Source organism: Xiphias gladius, chromosome 7, assembly GCF_016859285.1.
Source record: "Xiphias gladius isolate SHS-SW01 ecotype Sanya breed wild chromosome 7, ASM1685928v1, whole genome shotgun sequence".
In the NCBI taxonomy this organism is placed as follows: Eukaryota; Metazoa; Chordata; class Actinopteri; order Istiophoriformes; family Xiphiidae; genus Xiphias; species Xiphias gladius.
The window spans coordinates 17,527,411-17,549,295 of record NC_053406.1 but is presented as its reverse complement, the minus strand read 5'-3'; the positions used below and the strand labels follow the sequence as shown (position 1 = coordinate 17,549,295).

At 41.6% G+C, this 21,885-nt stretch overlaps 1 protein-coding gene across 1 annotated transcript in view; it reads right to left on the bottom strand.

Annotated features, from left to right (window-relative positions):
• The window catches only part of ppm1lb (protein phosphatase, Mg2+/Mn2+ dependent, 1Lb), a 49,446-nt gene extending 28,898 nt beyond the window's left edge, over positions 1-20,548 (bottom strand). The window contains exon 1 of the mRNA XM_040130027.1: positions 19,602-20,548. Coding sequence (XP_039985961.1) covers positions 19,602-20,000 — 399 coding nt within the window. The 5' untranslated portion in view covers positions 20,001-20,548. The remainder of the gene's footprint in view (positions 1-19,601) is intronic.
• Positions 20,549-21,885: the final 1,337 nt, after the last annotated feature.

Genomic DNA, 21,885 nt, shown 5'->3' with positions numbered 1-21,885 from the left:
AAGTGTGATTTCAAACATTCATATACACAAACACACCTCTCACATTATGGTGATGCATTCCTAAACAATGCTAACCTTCCACATGCACATACAGTATGTGAACACTGAACTGTTGAGAGCTGCCACAGTAGGGCTAATGAACCGTGTCAATGTGTGTCCGTCACACCATGTACACACACACACACAAATTTATGTCTAAGAAGAAGTGCATATCTGTCTCTTTCCTGCTGCGTCGGTTGATTAATTGGTACAGCGGATCTCCTGGTAATAATCACATCCGTCTGAAAGCATTTTTATGTTTGAGCAGCTTCATTGAAGAGGCTGAAACCTGGGAATGTGTGCGTGCATGCAAAGACACACACACACAGCACAAGATGTAGTCAGCCACTCCTTAGATGCTCTTCTTCACCCATTAAAGACATTAGCTAAAATCCAGTCTCATCTAGAGAAAAAGGCTTTATGAAATCAGTAAATAATTTACACCACATCTGAAACTACATTTCCTCAAAAAACCTCAACATTTTTGGGCTTTTAGTTGGGTGCTGATGTTGTCAACTTCATTAGAGTGGGAGTATAATTCTCCCCCACTGTTTTTCGTGGCTAGGAAACTATTAAGGTGCTGGTGGTGGAGAGACAATTGAAGACCTCATTGTGCATTAGTCATCTCGGCTTACCAACTTTCTCTGCTATGTCTTCATAGCTCATTGCTTCTGTGCTTTGTCTCTTTTTCTCCCACATAAACAGACATACGTTGCAGCCATACACTCATACAGCTCCTCTCATCCAAAATATTAATTTGCATTTCTCTCTACTTCAGTGCAAGCAAAATTCACATTAATGTAGCAAAATACCACATCCCTCACTCACAGGGAAACCATATCCTTGTTCTTTTCAGTCTGACATTCTTAGATTTCACTGAAGGAGTGATTATGTATTTGGCCTTCATAAAGCAGAAACTGAATTTATAACTCTATATTTCTCTCACGCCACCCCTCCTCCTCTCTCCCTCCTCAGGTGGATACATCCCTTGCTCTTATCAAAGACAGGAAGGCAATGTAAGTATGGCAAGGAAATTAAAGTGATATAAATAGAGATAGAGCACATAGCTTGCACTCCCAGTTAGATCCACAGAAAACAGGGGAAACAAAGATTTAGAGATGAAAGGAGCTAATGTGAGATAAGAGAATTTCCAGTGTTAATACCAAAGCTGTAGTTTGAAAAGAAAGCAAACCAAGTTTTCTGTCTACATTTTACCACCTGTTGTGCGAGTGCTTTATCATGCGACAATGCCTTCACTGTTGGCCAGAGGGAAACAGCGAGATCGGAAGGAAGGAGCTGTTTACATACTGAAGTAAAAACACACTGGCCTACTGTTACTCCGGCTCCTCCTTTCCCCTCTTACTTCTTCTGGACAGAGGTGAACGCCTTCTACCAATACAAGTAGGGATCTAATATTGAATTGCGATACTAAAGCTGGCATAAAGCTGGACAGACACTGTATTTTATTAATGTTGTATAATTCGATGGCTAACTTTAACGTCACAATTTAATCAACCCTTCTGAACCACCAAATCCTATGACTTCTACTACTTCTTCAAAATGATGTTGTATTCATTACATTGTGAAATTCCACTTCAAATGGAATGCAAGAAATACAAATTTATTTACATTATAGCACAGTCGCAGTTGAGACTAGTTAGCCCCATCATGTAAAATCATAAAATTACTCATGATCATGATCAAAAACAAGCTCAGCACAGTTTAAGACGAATCCATTACAGCAGCCATATGGGATATTGGATTGAGAAACTGCTCAAACTGCCAAATACCTGACCAAAATATCAGACATGCAAAAACTCCATCTGATCGTCCAACAGCCAGATTTTTGATTGCTTGGGCAATTAATTGAGCATCGTAACCCCCCTCAAACTGAAAGCTACAAGATACAGTTAATCTATCTGTAATTCAGCTCAATTCCTAAATTAGTCAAGACCCATTTGGGCCTTTAAATCAGGCTCAATCTGTACAGTGTCTTTCCATCGTCATTGGCTTTCAAAATTAATTAAGGAGCTAAAAATTGTCTGTTTGTCCAAAATTTCAAGCCAAACATAATTTAGCAATTTGAATCAGATTTAAAAGATTGCTTCACATTTTTTCAAGCTTCTGTAATCATTCCTCCTGTCCATATTGGCTGTGAAAAGATCCTTTCCTAATGCAAATTACAATGAATATGCCGGGGGACAAAATCTAGTCATCACTGTGTGCTAAAAATTGTCCAATGTTCTCAGATTGAATCAAAAACATGAAAAATGTTTCCCATGTCAATATTTTTTAAAGTCGTCCTATATTCATAAACTTTGCTGCACTATTTTATCATTTTTTATTAATAGACTTGTGTGTTTTCAGAAAATAGTTAGAGTCCAAGACCTTAATCTAATATCAAATAAGACAAAGGAAAACATCAAATCTATACATTTTAGAAGCTGTTGCTAGGGAAAAATTATTAATTGCTTATCACAATAGTTTTCAAATAATTTTCTGTATATCGACTTATTGATTAATCGGCTTATTGTTTCAAATAAATATAACATATAAATATAGCATCACTGTTATGAATATGGACACTTGGGGATTTTTGAGATACAGATTCATCGCCGTTGTCGTCACTTTGAAAGACTCTGGCCACCAACGCAGCGCACTCCAAGTGCCAAGTGCTGCCTCTGCCATCCTGAGTCAACAGCTTCCTGGACTCCATTCATCCATTCCTGTGTCCATCCATTCATGAGCACTCTCATCTCCATACAGCTGGCTTCCTTGGCATGACAAGTCTTTCAATTAAACAGCATTGCACACATAAAAAAGAAGCCAACGGTGGGCACATGGTGCAAAATAACCATTCCATATTTTACATGCAACTAATTTCCTAATACATACTCTATACAGTGTGGTGAGCAGCAGCAAGTGGCAAGCCTATAATTGGGGCAACCATAAATAAGGAACAGAGCAACATCTGGTTATCTGCTGATTTATTTTTCAGGAGATGCATGTGTGAATAAATTTATGGCTTTTCATTTTAGTAATGCAGCACTCTGCTGGTGTAATCTGGATAACTCCCTCCTTCTCACACCTTTATGTACTCCACCCACACCAGCTCACAACTATACCTTCTTTCACTTTTCATCATCTCTATCTCATTTATGATCATGCACCCCCACCACACCCTTCCATCTATATCCTCCTCCTTTCTTAACCTATCCCACTTTCTCTCACTGTCACTCTGGAGACAGATGTTGTATTTATCATGTTAATTACAAACTTCCTCCTCTCTCTCTCTCTCTCGGTCTAATTAGACATTTTTAAAAAAGCACCAATAAACACAGCTAAAAATACAACTGCTTCATTAAGACCTTTAAGGATGTGGGCAGGTATACAAACCGAGTTCATCACAAGGTTATCCAATACCAATCCTGACCTCTGTCCTCTTGACCATTCAGTGAAATACAGTGCTGAATATTTGACTTTCCATCAGTGGTTTAAAAGCTGCATTCCCATTCATCAAGGAGAAGAAAACAGTGATCAATGCCACGCCTGTTTGTGTGCGTGTTATAAAGCTAGACCATAGTGCACTCGGAACTAAACATACAGACATCCATACAAAATCAATACTCATGTACTCCCATCCACTGCTGCTGCTCTCAAACCTTATTGATGAAAATAAAGGCTTTTGTGTGTATGCCTGTGCATGTGTATGCATCAATTTTTGGGACGTATAGACCTTTATGAATCAGAAAATCTATTAGATTCAATGGACTCGAGGATGAATGTTAAATGCATATGATGTTAAGACCTTGCGTGATGAAGCCATGAATACAGGAACAATACAGTAGAATAGGACTGGGAGATATGTTGAAACTGGCTACTTCTCTTTAGTTTGCTCTTACTCATGTGAGTCATGCCAGATACAAGCAGAGATACAGAGACAGCGGTAGATCCCGCATCACATCAGTCTGTGTGACGGGATGGTTGGATACTGAGCCTTCCATTCCCACATTCTGGCACCGGAGATACTGGCTGATAGTAACGGACATCTCTTTGAAATAAAAATCTGATCCAGGATCACTGGATCTTCTAATGCTAGTCTTCTTCATTGTCCAAAAGAAAACAAGGCAGTGGCTTAACCTAAGTCAGTTACCATCTGGGAACAATGAAACTAAATTCTCATTAGGCAAATGACCCCCACTGATATTCATTTTCCCTTATTTATATATTCAACTTGACTTAATCTCTCAGGTCAAATTGATTTAAATGGTAAACAAAATAATGACTGATGATGAGGTGGTGATGATGACACATGCTGCTCCATGATGGCTCATAGAAGCCAAGTTCCCATAGAGCATAATTCGGTAGCCAAAGATCGAACCCAGTGCCCACTTTCCAAAACAATTCCCAAAAATTGCCCATTACAGCTCAAAACTACAATGTGGGCATTTGGGCTGGCCGCGTTCAATAAGTTTTACATGGAAGGTGTCCAACAATTCTGCCTTCAGTGTGGTCCAGCTAATGAATTGAATAGATGCTTAAATGCTGAAGTTTGTCTGCGTGGGGAATAATTTTGGATTAAAAATGCTTCTAATTATTTTTGTTCTCTTTTGGTTTGCAAGCTCTTGACAGCTTGTACATTTGTTGTCCTGCCTGCCTGGTTAGGGAGGGCTACAGGCGCAGTGGCAGAGCCAGCAGGCGTCAGGCCATGGGTCTCCAAGGCAGCCCAGTTTCCACAGCAGGTGCAGTACCATCATGGAGCAGACCCACTCCACTTTGGCTAGCTCACTATTTCCGGCCTTAGACACCTTTGCCCCCCAGGGACTGCCTGCTAAGAATAGAAGCCCGCATGAGCCTCTGTACTTCTCTGTGTATTTGTTTGTGTGCGCGTAGGCAATTCACATCCATCAGGCTGCCTATGCAGTGTGCACCGTAAACTGTAGAAAAACATTGGTGTGGCAACTGTGGCATCACCCAGGCATTGCTGAATGCAATGCGAAGAACACTTTACAACATGTCAAAAGAGTTGTATGACGTCTCCTGTGACTTGGGAGGAGCTTTGCAGACTCGGGGTATGGAGTTTGTAAAATGTGAGTGATTAAAAGGCAGGGAGGGTAGTGTAGGTTCCAGTGTTTTTGAAGTGTGACGCCTATTATTAGAAAAGTTAGGATATCAAGGCTGTGCTGCACCAGCTTTGACCCTTTTATTTTTGTTGATTGGTCTTTTGCAAGTGTGTGAACTTTATGGAAGTTCAATACTAAATCGAGTCCTGTTAAGGATGGTTTCAGACTATCCATTGTTTGAGTATCTATCAAGCACTTCAGCTGGACACCATATGATGTCATACTGATGACTTTACTTATTGTGGAATAAGGTACTGACTGACAGAAGTTGGGTCTTTTTCCAGTCACTTAAATATGGTCTTAAGTTTCCACAAAGCAAACAAATGCAGTTATGCTCATATGAGTCAGGACTCCTTTGTTTTGCAAGATCAAGTGATGTTAGCTAGTGTAACGGAACTGGCATGTGTACTGCTGACTGGCAGTCACTCAGGCATACATGCCAACAGTCTTTTTGACACTATACATGCATCTACAGGGTCCCAAAGCAGCTGAATTTTTCAAGACTCTGTGTTCAGTCTGTCAGTCTCTAAAAAGCAAGAGGAGACTCTAAAACAACAAGACAAGGGGTAGTTTGTGCACACCGTAATGCTGCAGAGGGTCTGCCATCATCAAAAGACATTTTGATTTAGGTTGTGTGTATGTGTTTGCATGTGTGTGTGTGTGTGTGTTGTTGTGGACTCCCTTCAGTACTGGAGGCAGCAGACTCTTTAATATTTCAGAGCAGTGATAAATAAGTCAGACAGACTGCAGAGAGATAAGGTGTCTCTGTGGGTATGGGTGAGGGACTGAGGGGGAGGAGGAAGAGGAGGGAGACAGAGGTAGAAAAGGAGAAGGGGGAAATGGATATAGCGAAGTGGAGAGAGATATATAAAGTAATAGAGCAAAAGGTCAAAGAAGACATGAAGAAAAGGAACAGGCAACACAGAAAAGGCTTCTTATAATATAAAAGGCACTACAGTTAAATCCAGATACCTCTGGCAAAAAGGGAAATATCTGCCAAAATACTAACAAAAAATATCATAACATTTTACCATATGTGGAAAAGCCAGGAATGCATAATCACAGCCTAAAAGTAGATCAGGAATGTGATCCAAATGATGAATAACAGACACACACACATACACACACACACACACACACACACACAGAAACACACACACATATCTCCAGTTGCACTCCCTTAACAATACAAACCTGGACAAACTCAGGGTAAATGACAGTTTTTGAGTTTGGAGGACAAAAGAGATCCAAGGGGGATCAGAAGGAGCGAAATGAGAGAAGAGCTGAGCAGGTAAGATGGAAGTAAGGGGAGTGGATGAAGAGGTAGGAGGGAGGAGAAGAGAGGGAGAGAAGACAGACAGTTACTGTAGGGAAAGGTCATCAGTGACAGAGAGCAAGTGTGAGAGAGAAGATGAAAAACAGAAGAAAAGAGGTGGGAAAGTATGTCATGCTTTCTCGGGGGAGGAACTGCCCCATGGTGCAGTGGACTTCAATCTGACAGACTTATGATCAAAAGATGAAAAAGCTCCACTGGTAGTTCATGCACAATCTAACTCACAGCTTGCTGTACAGTTACAGTATGTTTAGCCTCTATCTGTCAAATCGTTGCTTCACACAGACTTTTTAAGCCTCAGAATCAACACAGATTTCACACTGGTACTTTTGACAAACAAGAATTATGCTGCAGGGATGGAAAATTTAGGCTATGGGCAAGGCATCGCCTCTCCATCCATGGTTTTATCCCCATCTCCTCTGAAAGGAGTAACTTCTTCACTACCTTTTCCCCACCTCCAAACAGCAACTTTAAGCTCCCTCTTCCACTATCTTCACTTATACTTCTGTAAGTCTGTAGCATTTTTATTTATTGGATTCTTTGCCATCATTTTCCTCTCCTCTCACCCTCAATGAAGCATCTCTCCTAAACTGAGCAGCTGTAAGTATAGCTGGTAGTTCTGCTGCTGGATAAGCTCATTAAATCAACTCAGGAAGAGGGTAGTATACAGACTTCTCTGGATAACAAACATGCAGGTACTGGATGTGTAAACACACGCCTTAGAAAGAAGGGAAATCTAAAAATATCGAAAAGTCCAACAGGAAGGGAAAGAAGAATTAATTGGGGAGGTAAAAAATACAGATGAGTTGGAGAGTGAAGATGGAAAAAAAATAAACCTAATCCATGGAGAGAATGTATAGTCCCAATCTCCCAGTGGGATTAGTGTAAATCTAATCTGCCCCACCGTCTCTTCTACTCCTTTTAGCATCGGTTTAGAGATGCTCTCAGGAAGACAGCAGGGATCCTAAGAGCTTTGAGCTGTTAGCATTAGCTCCTATCACTGTACGCTTCCACTGCACCACACTAATCAATTACCAGCCCTGCTTATCTGCCTCTAAACTTCCCATCCACTCTGAGCCATCACCAGCCCATGACTCTCAGCACATAAACATGTTGCAAAGCTCCTTAAACTGAGATCCATTTACCATACACTGGATCTGATGTAACTATCTCTCGTCCTATTTGGTAGTTCACCAATGACTGTGTTTAGTTCATATTACTCCAATAATCGTCTTTAATGCAATAACTTACCATAACCATATGACAAAAAACATAGATGGAGAGGGCCAAGATTGGACCAAGTGTTCGTATATGTATCAGAAACAGCTCAAATGTTTGGTCAAATAAGTGAAATAAGCAATTTGAAGAGATCTCCTTGGATGGACATTGGCATTTTTCATTTTTTCAATTTGTTTGACATTTCATGGCCAAGAAGTTAATAAAGTCATCAAGGAAATAACTGTCAAATTATTCAATAATGAAAATTGATTGTTATTTGCAGCACTATTATCAGAAAAAATCCCGTGTGACTGACTTATCACAAAGTCCTTTACTAATTTTAACAAAGTTTTTTCTATTAGCAGTTTTTATTTTAAAAGTGGCCAGATTGTTTACATTTACCTGTGAGAAGGGTATATTGGTTTATGGTTTACCAGTGGCTTCCAGGAAAAATTGGATGGTAACCGAGGAAAGTCAGTGATGCTGGAGAAACAGCTGACCTACAGGAAAGACTGGCACGAGCAGACAAGGCTAGCAACCTTGTGGGCAGCACTTGCAAGAGGGCACCACTCAAGCTACGACCAAACATGAGGAGCAATTACCCCACGGAAACCTAAGGAAATGAATACTGACCAGAGACGAACTCACAGCAAGGTTTAATTGCAGGAAAGTCAGAGTCATCAGAAGGCTTAAGACACACCAGAGCAGTTGCACCAAAGTACAGCGCACGCATTCCACATCCGGTGAGACAAAGAAGAACTCCAGCCAGGAAGCAACCCGCAGAGGTGAAGACCTCTCCAGACTTGAGCTGCCTCAGTGCCAGAGAACAGACCAGGTAAGTTCCCCTGCTGTTACCCCAATCAAATTGTCAAGGAATGAGAGGATCAATAGGACTGGATCGTCAGACAAAATCGCATGGATGCAGTTCAGTGACGACTTAAACAGCATCCTGGATGCTGCTTTAGCAGGGCCAGTACACAGAAAGATCAACTCATTAACAGACATAGCTTACAATATAGCTATGGAGCGATTTGGCCCAATGGAGTGGAGAGGTGAGCCCCAACCACTGTGGCGGCCAAACAAGAGGGAAAAGGAGATTCATTACCTGAGAAGCGAAATAAAGACTGTCAACAAGCTGTTCAAAACCAGCTCACTGGTTAAAAAAGAAGATATCAAGGAGTTAACCAGCAAGCTGCACAAACAGCTGTGCGAACTGCGGAAGGCAGAAAATCTTCGACAACAAAAAAGGGAGAGAGAGAAAAAGGCCAACACAGTTTGTTAAATACCAATCTAGCTTTGCCAGAACTGTTCTCAACCAACAAAAACCTGGCACACTATCCAGCACAAAGCCAGAGGTAGAGGAATTCCTGCAGGATGCACACAGCAACCCTGTAGGGGTCAGGAACTACAAGCCAATTGAAATGTTCACAAAACCTATAAAACCATCAACTGAGTTGAATGTCAAGGCGCCTACATGGCAGGAAATCTAAGACATCATCAGGAAAGCCAAAGCATCAGCTGCCGACTGACCCAAGAGGTCAAGCAGGAGAAAGGTGACTTAACAGTTGTCTAGTTAAACCTCGCAAATGCCTATGGGTCAGCCACACATGACCTTATCCAAAAAAGAGTCGACCACTACTACATCCCAGTGGCAGAAGGGGATTCCAACAGGGTGCACCATTTCCCCCATCCTATTTATTATGGGTATGAACCTCCTAATATCAGCAGCAGAGAACATAACCCTTGGCCCTGCGTTGTAGTTAGGTATCATCCAGCCTGGACTACAAGGGCTAATAGACCACATCACAATAACAACTGTGTCACATGTCCATGCAAGATGGGTACTGGAAACCCTGGACAATGTAGCCACTTGGACGAAGATGTCCTTCAAGGCCAAGAAAGCCAGGTGTATGTTAATCAAGAAGGGCAAAGTTACCAGCAAGTTCAGTCTCCAAGTTCAGGATGAGGTCATCTCATGCATTGAGGACAACCTGATAAAGTGCTCAAGGAAGTGGTTTAATGCATCTCTGACAGATGGTGGCAATGTCACCAATGCTTCTGCCCAGAATTCTTTGGCTCTTCAAAGTTTACAAGTTCCCCATGACTGCTCTAGAGGGCACCAAGAGGAAGATCAACAAGCATCTGCGGAGATGGTTGAGAATTCCCCCAAGCTTACCTCATAAGTTAACCGAAGAATGCATCACAACAGGTTTATGTCACAAGTATTGGGTTAATAATAAAAGAAGGTTTAAAAATGTTTATTGTGATTAATCTCGTCAGCCATATAAATACTGTGACTGTTTGCCTTAATTACATGTTAGCATAAATTCTGGTATGAATTCAGAACCAATACAATTACTGTACTAAAAAATGTAAAATGTCAGCAAATGCCTAGCACCAATGTAAATACCGAGCTTGGATGTTAACAGGAAAATGTGTGAGAGCAGTTATGTCACTGGGGTCAGAGCATGTGAACAACCCATTTCTGATATTCTGAATGAGGCCAACAATACCTCCAGAGGCCAAAAAAATTCATCTCTGGCAGCAAGTAGATAGCCTATCTCTGAGTGGGACATGGCTAAGTAAAGGGTTTACACTCAGCTTGATAGTCTTGGCCTTTAGCCACTGTTGACATACTTCAGGATTACGAACAAAAAGGTCAGACAACTGTAGACTGGAATCAAATTTTAAATTGGAAGATTGGAAGACTGGAAGATTAAGTTTATTTTTTGCATTTACTCTGATGCCACCCCTCTTTCTTCCTTCTCATTCTCTCTTCAACCTCATCTGTTTTCTCCTTAGGACTAACAACTTTATCAAACCCTTACACAGCATATGGTTCACCAGAAAGCCTCACCAGATTGCCCTCTGTACCACTTCTCAGTAAGTGCCCTGAAGAAAAAAAATAGGGAACCACAGGGGAAAACAAGAGTTCTGAAAAAAAATTCTTTGGATCATAAAATTCAAATGGCCATAATCAACAGTACATGGCAGAGATCCAGCAAGACCCTGGTATCCAAACAATCAGACATATTCTGCCTGAGAATGCATGCAGAACACAAACACACATAAGATCCCTGTGCCTCCCAATCGTAATCACAAGCACAAATTAATGACATCCTGTGAGCCTTCGTTACAGTGTAAAATTAAAGACAACCTGGCTCAGGATTTGTTCACCACAGAGTGCATTTGAGGGTTTGTAGCTCATAGCTCTTCCAGTGAATAGAAACCACGTGCAAATATCAGACCTTCATATCAGCTGCATTCCTCCTGTCTGGATGGATCGATACCGTTGCAAAGACTGTGCAGCACGTGTGCAGCAGACCGGCTCCAGCATGCTAACTTTAAATATAATCAAACATGGGCACAATCATACATTCAAATTATGTTAGAATAGAAAACACATTCTCCAACTGAAAAATAAGCCATGAAATGTTAAATTTGTCATAAGAGAGGCCTTAGAAATTTAAAAATTACCTAATGGGCTACATCCAACTTCCGGGCATATAAACTGATAAGAGACAGTGGCAGACAAATACAACCAGGAGGCCTGTTTCCGTTTACTAGGATGCACCTGCCCTACCCACAGGCCCATCTGGCCGGTGTTAAGAGAGGAAGAGTCACGACTGTGAGCATTGGAAAAATCATGGCCCAGTCTCTTTGCACACACAATCACACCAATGTTGCTAACTCTGAACAGCTGCAACTTGCTACTTTCTCTAAGCCAACATTCTTCTCCTGCCGTCCTCCACTGCCAAGACAGCGATCAGGCAAACGCCAACTGACTCATCTATTTTCTCAGTCATACACAGACAAACAATTGTGGAGCCAGCGCCTGCATATAGACTTAGGCTCCTGTAGTCAAATTCAAATTGTAGATGTTGCTGCACAAGCATTCTTTCATACCAAAATTTAATATAACTGCTGTCTACGTGAAGAATGTCCCTCTTTCAAAACAAAGTGTAGATTAGACTGAGCAGCCCAGTCAATTCCAGCCATGTGATTAGATTTAGAGACTACTAATCAGCTAAAGACCAAAAACACACGTAAGACTAAACAATCAAATAGCATTGCTTTGTATGGACAAATATAGTACGGCTGTAGGCGAGCATTATGCATTCAGAGCCAGACTTGTGGCTTTGCAACGTCTAGAATTGGATTTTACACTTACACATCCAACACAATCAGCATTCTTGGCATTCAAAATCAGGAACACATCACACGGGGCAGTTTGCTGCACCACATTGAGCAGCTGGGGATGGCAAGCAGCCGAGGCCTGTTTGCACACAGTGGGGTAGGAGGGGATGCTGTAAAGGGGGGACAGCAGTTTGACATGGCCTTGGAGAAGGGGTTTTTGTGGCCCATTCATAAACTGCCAACCCCCTAAGAGAGGGGAGGACACAGAGAGATGGGAGGGGAAAATAGGTGAAAAGAGAAAATAAGTTGATGGGGGCCGAGAAGAGGGGGATTTGGTAACCAAACATAACAGCTCCATTACCAAACCCACCGTTTATCACCATGTCAGCTCAGACTAGCCCTGCTGGGAGAGGAGTGGGTGAAGTGGAGGAGGACAAAGGGAAGCTAAACACCATGAAGCTCAGAATTCCCAAAAAACTTTCCAGACAGGACCTCCTCCCAAAAATTCCACATACACAGTGTTATGTGATGTGATGTGATGCGTGTGTGTGTGTGTGTGTGTGAGCAGTGACCTTGTGACTTCCCTCTGCTTGAAGGTGGGTGTATATTTAGTAAGGGGGGTTTTAGCAGAAGAGTTTGACAGAGAGGGTGTTAAATTATTGAGCAGTCACTGCCAGCAGGGAAGGACGGCACACTGAGGCTGAAGAAGGCACTCTTATCTGGGGCTACATGCTGTTGCCAAACACACACACACACGCACGCACACATACACATACACAAACACCTATAAAACCAGTAAAGTGCATGTTCTTATTGACCTACTGAATGTTCTTATCTTTTAAAGAGAGGAGGAGAAGGTTTTAACAAGCTATTACCCACAGAGGCAAAAATTGTTATTAGAGTTTGGGGATTTCTGAATGAGTCTCATATTTATTTTATGGAAAAGGATGACGGTGGAAAAGAACAGATTACAGATGTTTACTCCAGGGCTAAACATTTTAGGTTGCTTGACAGGCAACAGCCTCACTCATCCATTTATTTGCTGTGTTTCATTCCATGACTCTGCTACTCAGTCGCTCATTGACAGTCCTCTCGCCACAAGGAAAACAAACCTCACCACTGGGGACAAATTACAGAAAGGTCAGTACACTTTTCAACAGAACCCTCTGCTATCTGCTGCTCGAGTATTTTCCAGCAGAACATGACCTCCCACGTGATCTCCACTTTCTGGTTCACTTAACATCAAGGGAAGGGCTGAGATGTTGAGGGTCAGCTTTCGCCACGAGTGACAGAAGTGGGCACTGGAGGATAACAGGGTGGATGAGCAATTTTACTGATCCTAATTAGATTAATTCATTTTTTTGCCCTGTTCAGTCAAAGTGCAGAGTAAAATGATGGAGCCGCAAAGGATTCAGTCCTACTCAAGGACAGTTCTGCTGTTAATGCATCAGCCTGAGTCTGGTGGTGAATGGACAGTCTCCCTATTCGCTGTATCATCATGCAGATCAATGTTGCCAATCATAGCCATTTCAAAGTTTATAGAAGGGAATGAGCTGGCACGAGAAACCCTATCAATAATGGTTACTTGATTTCCTTATACCTGCGAAAACTGATCTGTTGGTCACTTGGGGGCAGGAAAAATAAGCTATAAATGCATAGAACAGACATATTATCATCTTTTAAAGTGATATGGCAAACTTGTTGCTAAACACACACCCAGCAGTTACAGTGCAACATTAGCATTCATCTGGAATCATGTTTATAACCTTTGACTGAATGTAAGTCCATCATTAACTCTCCTTTTAGCTCTGTGTTGCTCAAGACCAACTCCTGAGGGAAAAACATTGCCCTTTAGGGCCTTTAGCTGCTGAATACTCGCCTGTGTTCACCATCTAGTTGCTCACTGTGCCCGATTGCCATTTGGCCATTTGGTGCTGGTTAAAACCAAAACAGTGAGCGCCCCGCCCCCCAAAAAAAAAAAAAAAAAAATCACTCTAAAAGCTCCATAGAGCTGAGGGAAGTGCTGATTCAGGTGATAATTCACTGTGGGTTCATCACTATGAGCGGACAAGTTCACAGTCACTTGATTCACTGTCAATAAAGTAATTGATTATAGCTGATTTAATGGTATCAATATTCTCCATCTTAATTTACTCAGCTAATACCATTTACAAAAATGAAAACCCATTTAAGTCTATTTTACAAACTTGCTGTGGGCAGTGGTTGAAGACCTGATGGACAATGGGGTGAAGCAGCTGTCTGTTCCTGGTCGGTCTTTGGCATTTCAGTCTCTCACAGTGAAGTCGTCTCTCCCTGGAAGACCAGATAAAACTAAACGTCCCCTCTCATCTCGATGTGAACCCTCAATATCCAGGAAGGAGAAGCTTCTTGTGCAAGCTTGAAACACACACACACACACACACACACACACACACACACACACACACACACACACACGCACGCACGCACGCACGCACACAAACACACACACACACATAAATATTCATACACTCAGGCACAAATTGCTGTCCTTGGTCTTCCCACACTCCCTCTCTTCGTTTGCTCTCTCTCTAATCCTGTAATGCCAACAGTGCAATTAGTCACATGCCAGCTCTTTCTTTCATCTCTCCACTGAGAGCGAGCTCAGGAGGAATTCAAACTGCTTAGTATCTAAACTACATAACCCACCTTCTGCTTCTGGAGTAGAACACAAACATGTACATAAACACATTAAAGTACCTCAAATTCAAACACCGACCGTTCTGACTATGAAATGTCCTTCATTTATAAAAAGACGTCGAACTATGCTGCACAACTGCTTCAGTCACTCTCAAAAGTCCTATCTAGTTTGCAATTCAAGAAATAAATAATCAAGGTGAAAATGAAATGGCCATTCAGCCTGAATATGAAGCAAAGGTGACACAAGGAAAAGTTAAGTTAGGATCCCTGTAAAAACAGCCACGGTCCCTGTGGTTTTAGCATTTTTCTTCTCCTTCTTTACTCTGCACTCCCCCATCACCTCCTTCAAAGTTAGAGACCATATCTATCACAACCCACTCACAAACAAATACCACTGATCGAAACTACATGAAAGAGTGAGCCGTGACAGAAAAAGAAAACAACAGAACAAAAGCTAAAAGGATGGCAAAACAGAGAGAGAAATGCAGCCCCCGCACTCAAGTTAAACAGGCTCATACTGAATATCTTCTCTGTACTCTACAGTTGCAGTAATTTTGCAGCGCCTGAAGCCACAACCTGACAGTGAGGTAGGGGGAGCAGAGTTTGACTGACTCTACATGTCAGTAAGGAACAAATGGCTCCTGTTGCCATTATATGGATGGAGGGCCCTGGGTTATCACTTTCATGCAGGTTATTCCCATGTGTCAGCTAAAAATCAATCTCCATTTAAACAGATAAATCCCCGCACTGAGGCAACATCTAAAATGACTGAGACTGCCGATGGGGATGTTCACATTAAACACTGATTTTAAACACTTTGAAATTAGAATTTGCGTTGGTGTGTGTGGGAGTGGGTATGTGGGGCAGAGAGATAGAGAAAGAAAAAAGGAGATTTCCAGATGTTATCTAGCACTGACTAATGATTTACAGTATCTGCTAGTAAACTGATTGGTTCCAGCGAGGTGGCAGAACAGTGACAGGGTCGAACTTACTGAAGGTTTCAGTTTTTATTTATTTATTTATTTATTTAACTTTCTAACCTCTGACCTGCTGGACTCACATCCTGGTATCACAGGATTCAAATCACCCCATACCATGTAGCTGATGACGATTACCATTGTATAGGTATATTTTGGGAAACAGTCTGGATTGCTTTCTTTCTTTCTAGAGAGAGATGAGAAGCTTGACACCACAATCATGTTTGTACGTTAAGTATGCAGCTACAGTCATGTGACAGGCATAAGGACTGGAAGCAAATATAAAAAAATACACCTACTACTTAACATGTGATATCTTGTTTGTTTAATCTGTACACAAACAGAAACTTAAAAATAACAATTTTAAGATTCACTATGAGTAATGTGCTAACAACTGCTGGGTGCAGTCACTTCTCAGAGTCTTGGCGTCACAGTGAGGTTGCCATACAAAGGAGATGTTGCACAGCAGTAAAACACTGTGAAGAAATAGTTGCACCACGTACCTCTCTCTAGAACCACAAACTGTTGCTTTCACATTTCGGTTTTTGTAAGGATTTAATAAAGAAACAGAACGTCTAAACTAATGCTGGTAGGGGGATTTTGCTACCTTTGGACAGAGCCAGGCTAACATCTTCCCCGTTTCCAGTCTTTATGCTATGTTATGCTCATCACCTCCTGGGTCTAGCTCCATAAGTAATGCACTGACATGAGATTGATACCGATATTCTCATCTAGTTCTCAGCAAGAAAGCAAATAAGCTTTCTTATTTCCCTAAATGTCTATGTCTAAAATTGCACCTACCCTATAGTCTATCATTAAACATAGATTAAGTGTGTTTTTATACAGTCATAAATATCCATTATCTCTACATCATTCTCATGGGTGTGATTACTGGTCAGTATTAAAGATACAGTGATTACGCCTCTAGGTACTGTGATTTCTAGCTTTAAAAGCTCCATTTACAGCCTGTTTTATTTCACAACTCTTGCTCATTGCATTTACAATAATAGTTGATAAAAATGCAAAATGGTGGACCAATATTACATTTCAATCAGAGTTGATCGCAAGGTAAATTACCCACTATACTAATAGTCAATTAATTACTTAAGTCATTTTCCAAAACAAAAATGCCAAACATTTATGAGAATGAACTGCTTTTGTTTGTCTTATGTGATAGTGAAATTAATATCTTTTTTTTAATCTGCTGATCAGAAAAAAAACAAAAAATTTGAAGATGTCACCCTGGGCTTTAGGCAATGACAACATGTGTTTTTCATAATTTTGTAGACAAAACACCTACTCTAATAATACTCTCTAATACTCTCAAGAAAATAATTGGCAGATTCATCAATAATAAAAATAATCGTTAGTTGCAGCCTTAATTGCATTTGGATCCAGTGCCTATTCCCTTGAGGTTTTGTTGAATCACTGCTCTAATTAGCTGGCACAGTCATACCCCAATGAAAATGTATTTTAAATTGCCGTCCATTACAAGCGTTGTAATCAGTGTCCAAGACCTGTCGATGTTGATGCAAAGTCTCAAATGCTAGCTAGATGTTGACACGAGTCTGACATCGCTTTAATGACTATGTATGCAGTTTGGATGAGCAGAGTGTGTGCGTGTGTGTGTGTGTGTGTGTGTGTGTAGAGAAATGGAAATGACTGACACCTTACTAACTAGCCAGCTGAGGCACCCAGTATTCCTGGTGTTGCCTTGGGCCACACAACATCCCTCTGCTTTATTCAATGCACTCTGGCTAAAAAAAAATAAATAAAATAAAATTCTAAATTCAGAAACAGAGGAAGTTGTTTTTGAGGGCCGCTGTCTGGCATCCAGTTCAGAAACTTCAAATAAGGGCATGGGAATAAAAACAGACCAAACTCTTGCCCATGGACATGCAGTGATAAAACAGCCTCTCGCCTACATGGGCCAATCTGAACTTTCTCTTTTCTTCTCGTCTTCGTACTCTCACCATTGATGCTCTCCCACTCATTTTGTCCTTTTTCTGTCAAATATATAAAACAAATATCTCATATTCACCATTTATTTCTCCAAGTCTCCACCACCATATGGGTGGTAGCTGTATCAGGGCTCACAGGTTAGGTCACCGGTCTCTAAAAAGGAACTCCACCGAGGGGAAAAAGCATGGGGAAAAAGGCCGCCGGGGAAAACAATCCAATGACCACTTTTGGTCAAAAGCTGCAGCAGTCAGCACCATGGCCTAAAATTTAATTTCCCCTAAAAGAACAGCTATCCTCTATGCTTTTGGCTGCCTATTTTTAGCATGTTATCATTCAGCCTCAATCACACCACAGCAGTCAAACTCAGAAGGAAGACAGTAGCTGTCAGGCCCAAAACAGCAAGGAGCTCTGCAGCAACCACAACTGCCTTATCAAAAAGTGAGTAATGTTTAATGTATGAGAAAAGAAGGGAAGAGAAGGAAGAAAATGGGATACCCTGTCACTTACGGTTTAAGCGCTCTATTTCTCTGTCGCATCAATTCTACACTGTGAGCTGAGGTCATGGTTGAATTCCTAAGAAACAATGCCAGTGTTCAAGCATGCCGTGACTTCACGATAAATCAGTGTTTTCATGCTCACGTCCAACCGTGGCATCATCTCAAATGCTCTTTGTCCCTTTAAGTGATAACTTTTTTATAAGGGTCTTTTGTGAGTAAAGCTGTTCCCTTGCTGCACCAAACGCGATGCCACGTCCATGCACCCGTGTCGAATGACAACCTTAGTTAGAACCAAGGAGGCAGAAAGGAAGGAGATTTCTAAGCCACCAGCGAGTATCGACTGGGGATGGACAGTGATCGTATGATCGGCGATCAATTACTCACTATAGTTATGCTCCACTCATTCCAGTGAGCTCATCTGGCAGTATGTATGCCTCTGAAGTACACAGATTTGAGTTCATCCTCTTCCTCCCAGCTATAATCTTGTTAGACCATGGGGCCTATGCTGTCTGCATCCTAAAAATGTTGTTGTGGCCAAAAAACACGAAAGATGGATATTTTTGCCATAATTTTTAAGCTGCGAATAGGTAAGATACAGTTCCCTTGCCGTTTGGAAGAAAACCAAAAGTGTGGGTGAGTGTGCGCAGAGCTGTAGCAAGGAATTATGGGCTCCTACGCACAGCAGGGCCACTGTGGGTCCTTTCTGCAATTATCCAACAATACTCAAGTGACAAATGCCCAAGGGTGGATTAACAGTTGCCTCTAGGGGCTAATTATGCTAATTGGCTGAAAACTAGTTTGTGAATATGCAACACTAAAGTGCAATATCAACTGACAAGATAAGGAAGGGGCTTAAAGTGGGCGCTGCTTTATGAGGCCCTGTCTTTACAAGGGTCTTTGATTCATAATGTAGTTTGAAGACCTTAGTTACTTCAGTTTTGTAATTATACATTTCATATTCCCAAATTAATTTGTGTTTCATCAAATCAATGTACAACAAATAATCTAATCAAATTAATCAAATTACACATTGTCCAAACTTTGGGAGGAATGCAGAGGTAATAGGGGCCCAGCGGCTCATTTTCGACCCCACATAGGTTAATCTGGACTTTATCACACCTCCACACTTTACTTTCATGTAAATAATATATTAATAGATTAATTATCAGATACACCACCTTATCCATCAGCTGACACAAACATTTGTTCTGGAAGAATAAAATTGTGGCAGTTTGTCAGAAAAATACGTTAAGCAGCTGGACCCTGATCACTTCTGATTGTTAGTTGTAGTCTTTATAAGGACACTTTCATTTCTAAAATTAAAAAAAAATGCCCCTTTTAAAAGTCTGAGGACAGACTTGGTTGAATGCGCAGAGCAAAAACCCGCAGCATGCTCCAATTCGTCTCACTCATGGTTTTAATAAAAAATCTGACAGCGGTTTTGAGAGCAGAGTCTGAACCCTCTTTGGGATCACTTTAGGCATCTTAACGGCCACATCTTCGTTTAGGGGCCCCTGGGCTCCCACACACTTGCGCATGTGTTAGACAGAGTCAGAGAGTAATTTAGGCTGTATGCGGGAAAGACACACAGAGGACATCTTGCCTTTTCCTTTCCTCGCCTCCACATTGCACTCACCTCTCCCCCGTGGCCATCAAAAATCCCAAATATAGACGGGTGAGTCTTGTTGACGACGTCGGTGAGCACCTCGAACCTGTCCTCCATGTGGTCTCGCCGGCCTTGGATGGAGTACACGGCCGCGTTGCTGCTCTTGAACTCCCAGGTCTTGGAGAACTCCGCGTCCAGGACGTCCAGCCCGCCGAACCGCTCATTCTGCATCATCTCCGCCACTTTCCCCTTGACCATCTTGACCGCATCCCGGCTGGACTTGACGATGGTCTTCACTTCGTCCGTGTGGAAGAAGTAACTCCACAGAGCCAGGCTGATGCACAGCAGGAACAAGGTCTCCGGTCTGAGCAGAAAATAACGCATGATCCGACCTAACAGAGACAGCAGTGTCATGGTATCCTCTATCATTTATTTATTTACATGCAGGAAATCGCGGCAGGTTGTGTGTCGTTCGCCCCCGCCGCAGATCTCAGTCCATCGTCGTTGGCGTGAGCGGTTTGGTAGCGGCGAAACACACACATTTAACCGAGCGTTTCGCACCGGGAAACGTTCAGATTATACTGACTTCGAGGGTGACACTTCACTGCATTCTTAACCGGACCCGCCAGGCAGGAGGCGAGGTGTTGGCGAACAAACACTGTGCCGCCGGCTGGTGTTCCCCTAGCTCGCAGCCCCGCAGTGAGCGGCCAACGGCTGTCCGTAGACCATCTGATGCGGTCCGAGACCACCGACACGCCCCCGGGCAGGAACCGCAGGTCGCCTGTTTGGACTTCAGATTAAGCCAGCCCGTTGGCTATAGCGGAGCTGTGGGCAGAGTCTCTTCCCGGCCAGCCCGGCCACCGTTCCCGGTCCTGAAAATAGCGGTCTGTGTCGAAACCCTCGCATTCCCAGCTGCCACACTGACTGCGGCGCTCTGCTGCTGCCTTACTAAAACGGCGGTGCTGCCTTCAGGTGCAGCTCGTAATGTCCCCGGAATGACCCATTGTGCTGACCACAGAATCACATTAGACTGCTGGGTAGTTCAAGTACAGAAATGTAAAAAAAAAATAGTTCAGTAAAAGTAAAAGTCCCATAGTCAGAATCCAAGTACAGAAGTATCATCATCATAAGTATCAATCTAAGCTAAAGGTACGCCTTTTTGTGTCCCCTGTGACTGATATATTATTATATCTGACATTATTTGATTGTTAATACCGGTGCATCCATTTTTAAGCAGCAGTGGACTCGATGTGGAGCTGGTTTTAAGCTACTTTATATACAGTATTAAGTTTTTTTAGTCCATCGGTTCCCAACCTAGGGGTCGGGCCTCTCCAAAATGGTCACTAAATAAATTTGGGGGTTAGAGGCGAGTGGGAGGTAATTAACATAGTTTTAAAAAAGTAAACAAAAAACAACTACTGGAGTTAAACCATGTGAGAAATTTAGAGGAAAAATGTCTCTTTGGTGGAACAATTCATAGACATTTGAAACATGACAAAGAGCTAACCTAACAAGACACTTTTTTTGTACGGGGCCACAAGGTTGGGACGTTTTTTGGCTTAATCTTTAACAATATATTATATTTTAAAAGCTAGTCATATGCTTTTTTAATGTGGAATCTTAATCTGAAAAGTTACAAGTAACTATATACTCAGTTGTCAGTTTATTAGGTACACCTAGCTAAAACTAATGTAGTCAAATACAAAACTCTTAATAACTGGAAAAGTAATAGGCAACTGTTTTGATAATCAATCAGTTATTTCACTCTGTTTTCAAGCAAAAAGTCTGAGAAAAATGTTTTTAGATTCCAGCTTCTAAAATGAGAGGAGTTACTGCTTTTTCTTATATCACTGTTAATGGATGTTCCCTCGGCTTTGTGTAATGGGCATTTCTTCACCATTTTTTGACATTTCATAGACTAAATGATTAATCCTCTGATTGAAATTAAATGGATATTTTCATCTATAATGAAAATAATTGTTAGGTGTTGTATAGCACCCAGTGTATTGCATAAAGTGAAGAGGGCTGTATTAAAAGAATATTTAAAAACACAATAAAAAGCAAAGTAAACTAGATTAAAATAGAATATTATTTGTTTAAAAAAAACAGATAAAGTGAGATATTATACAAATAGACAAAAAATATTAAGAGACTAGGCAAATGGTTATAATGTGGTTACAATATAGTAAAATGTAGTCCCAAATTCAATAAAGCAAATAAAAGCACAGTAGAGAAACCAACAAATCAACTGTAGAATGATAACATAACAACAAATATATGATTCCAGCAAAAATCATGCACTGAGCAGCAGAAA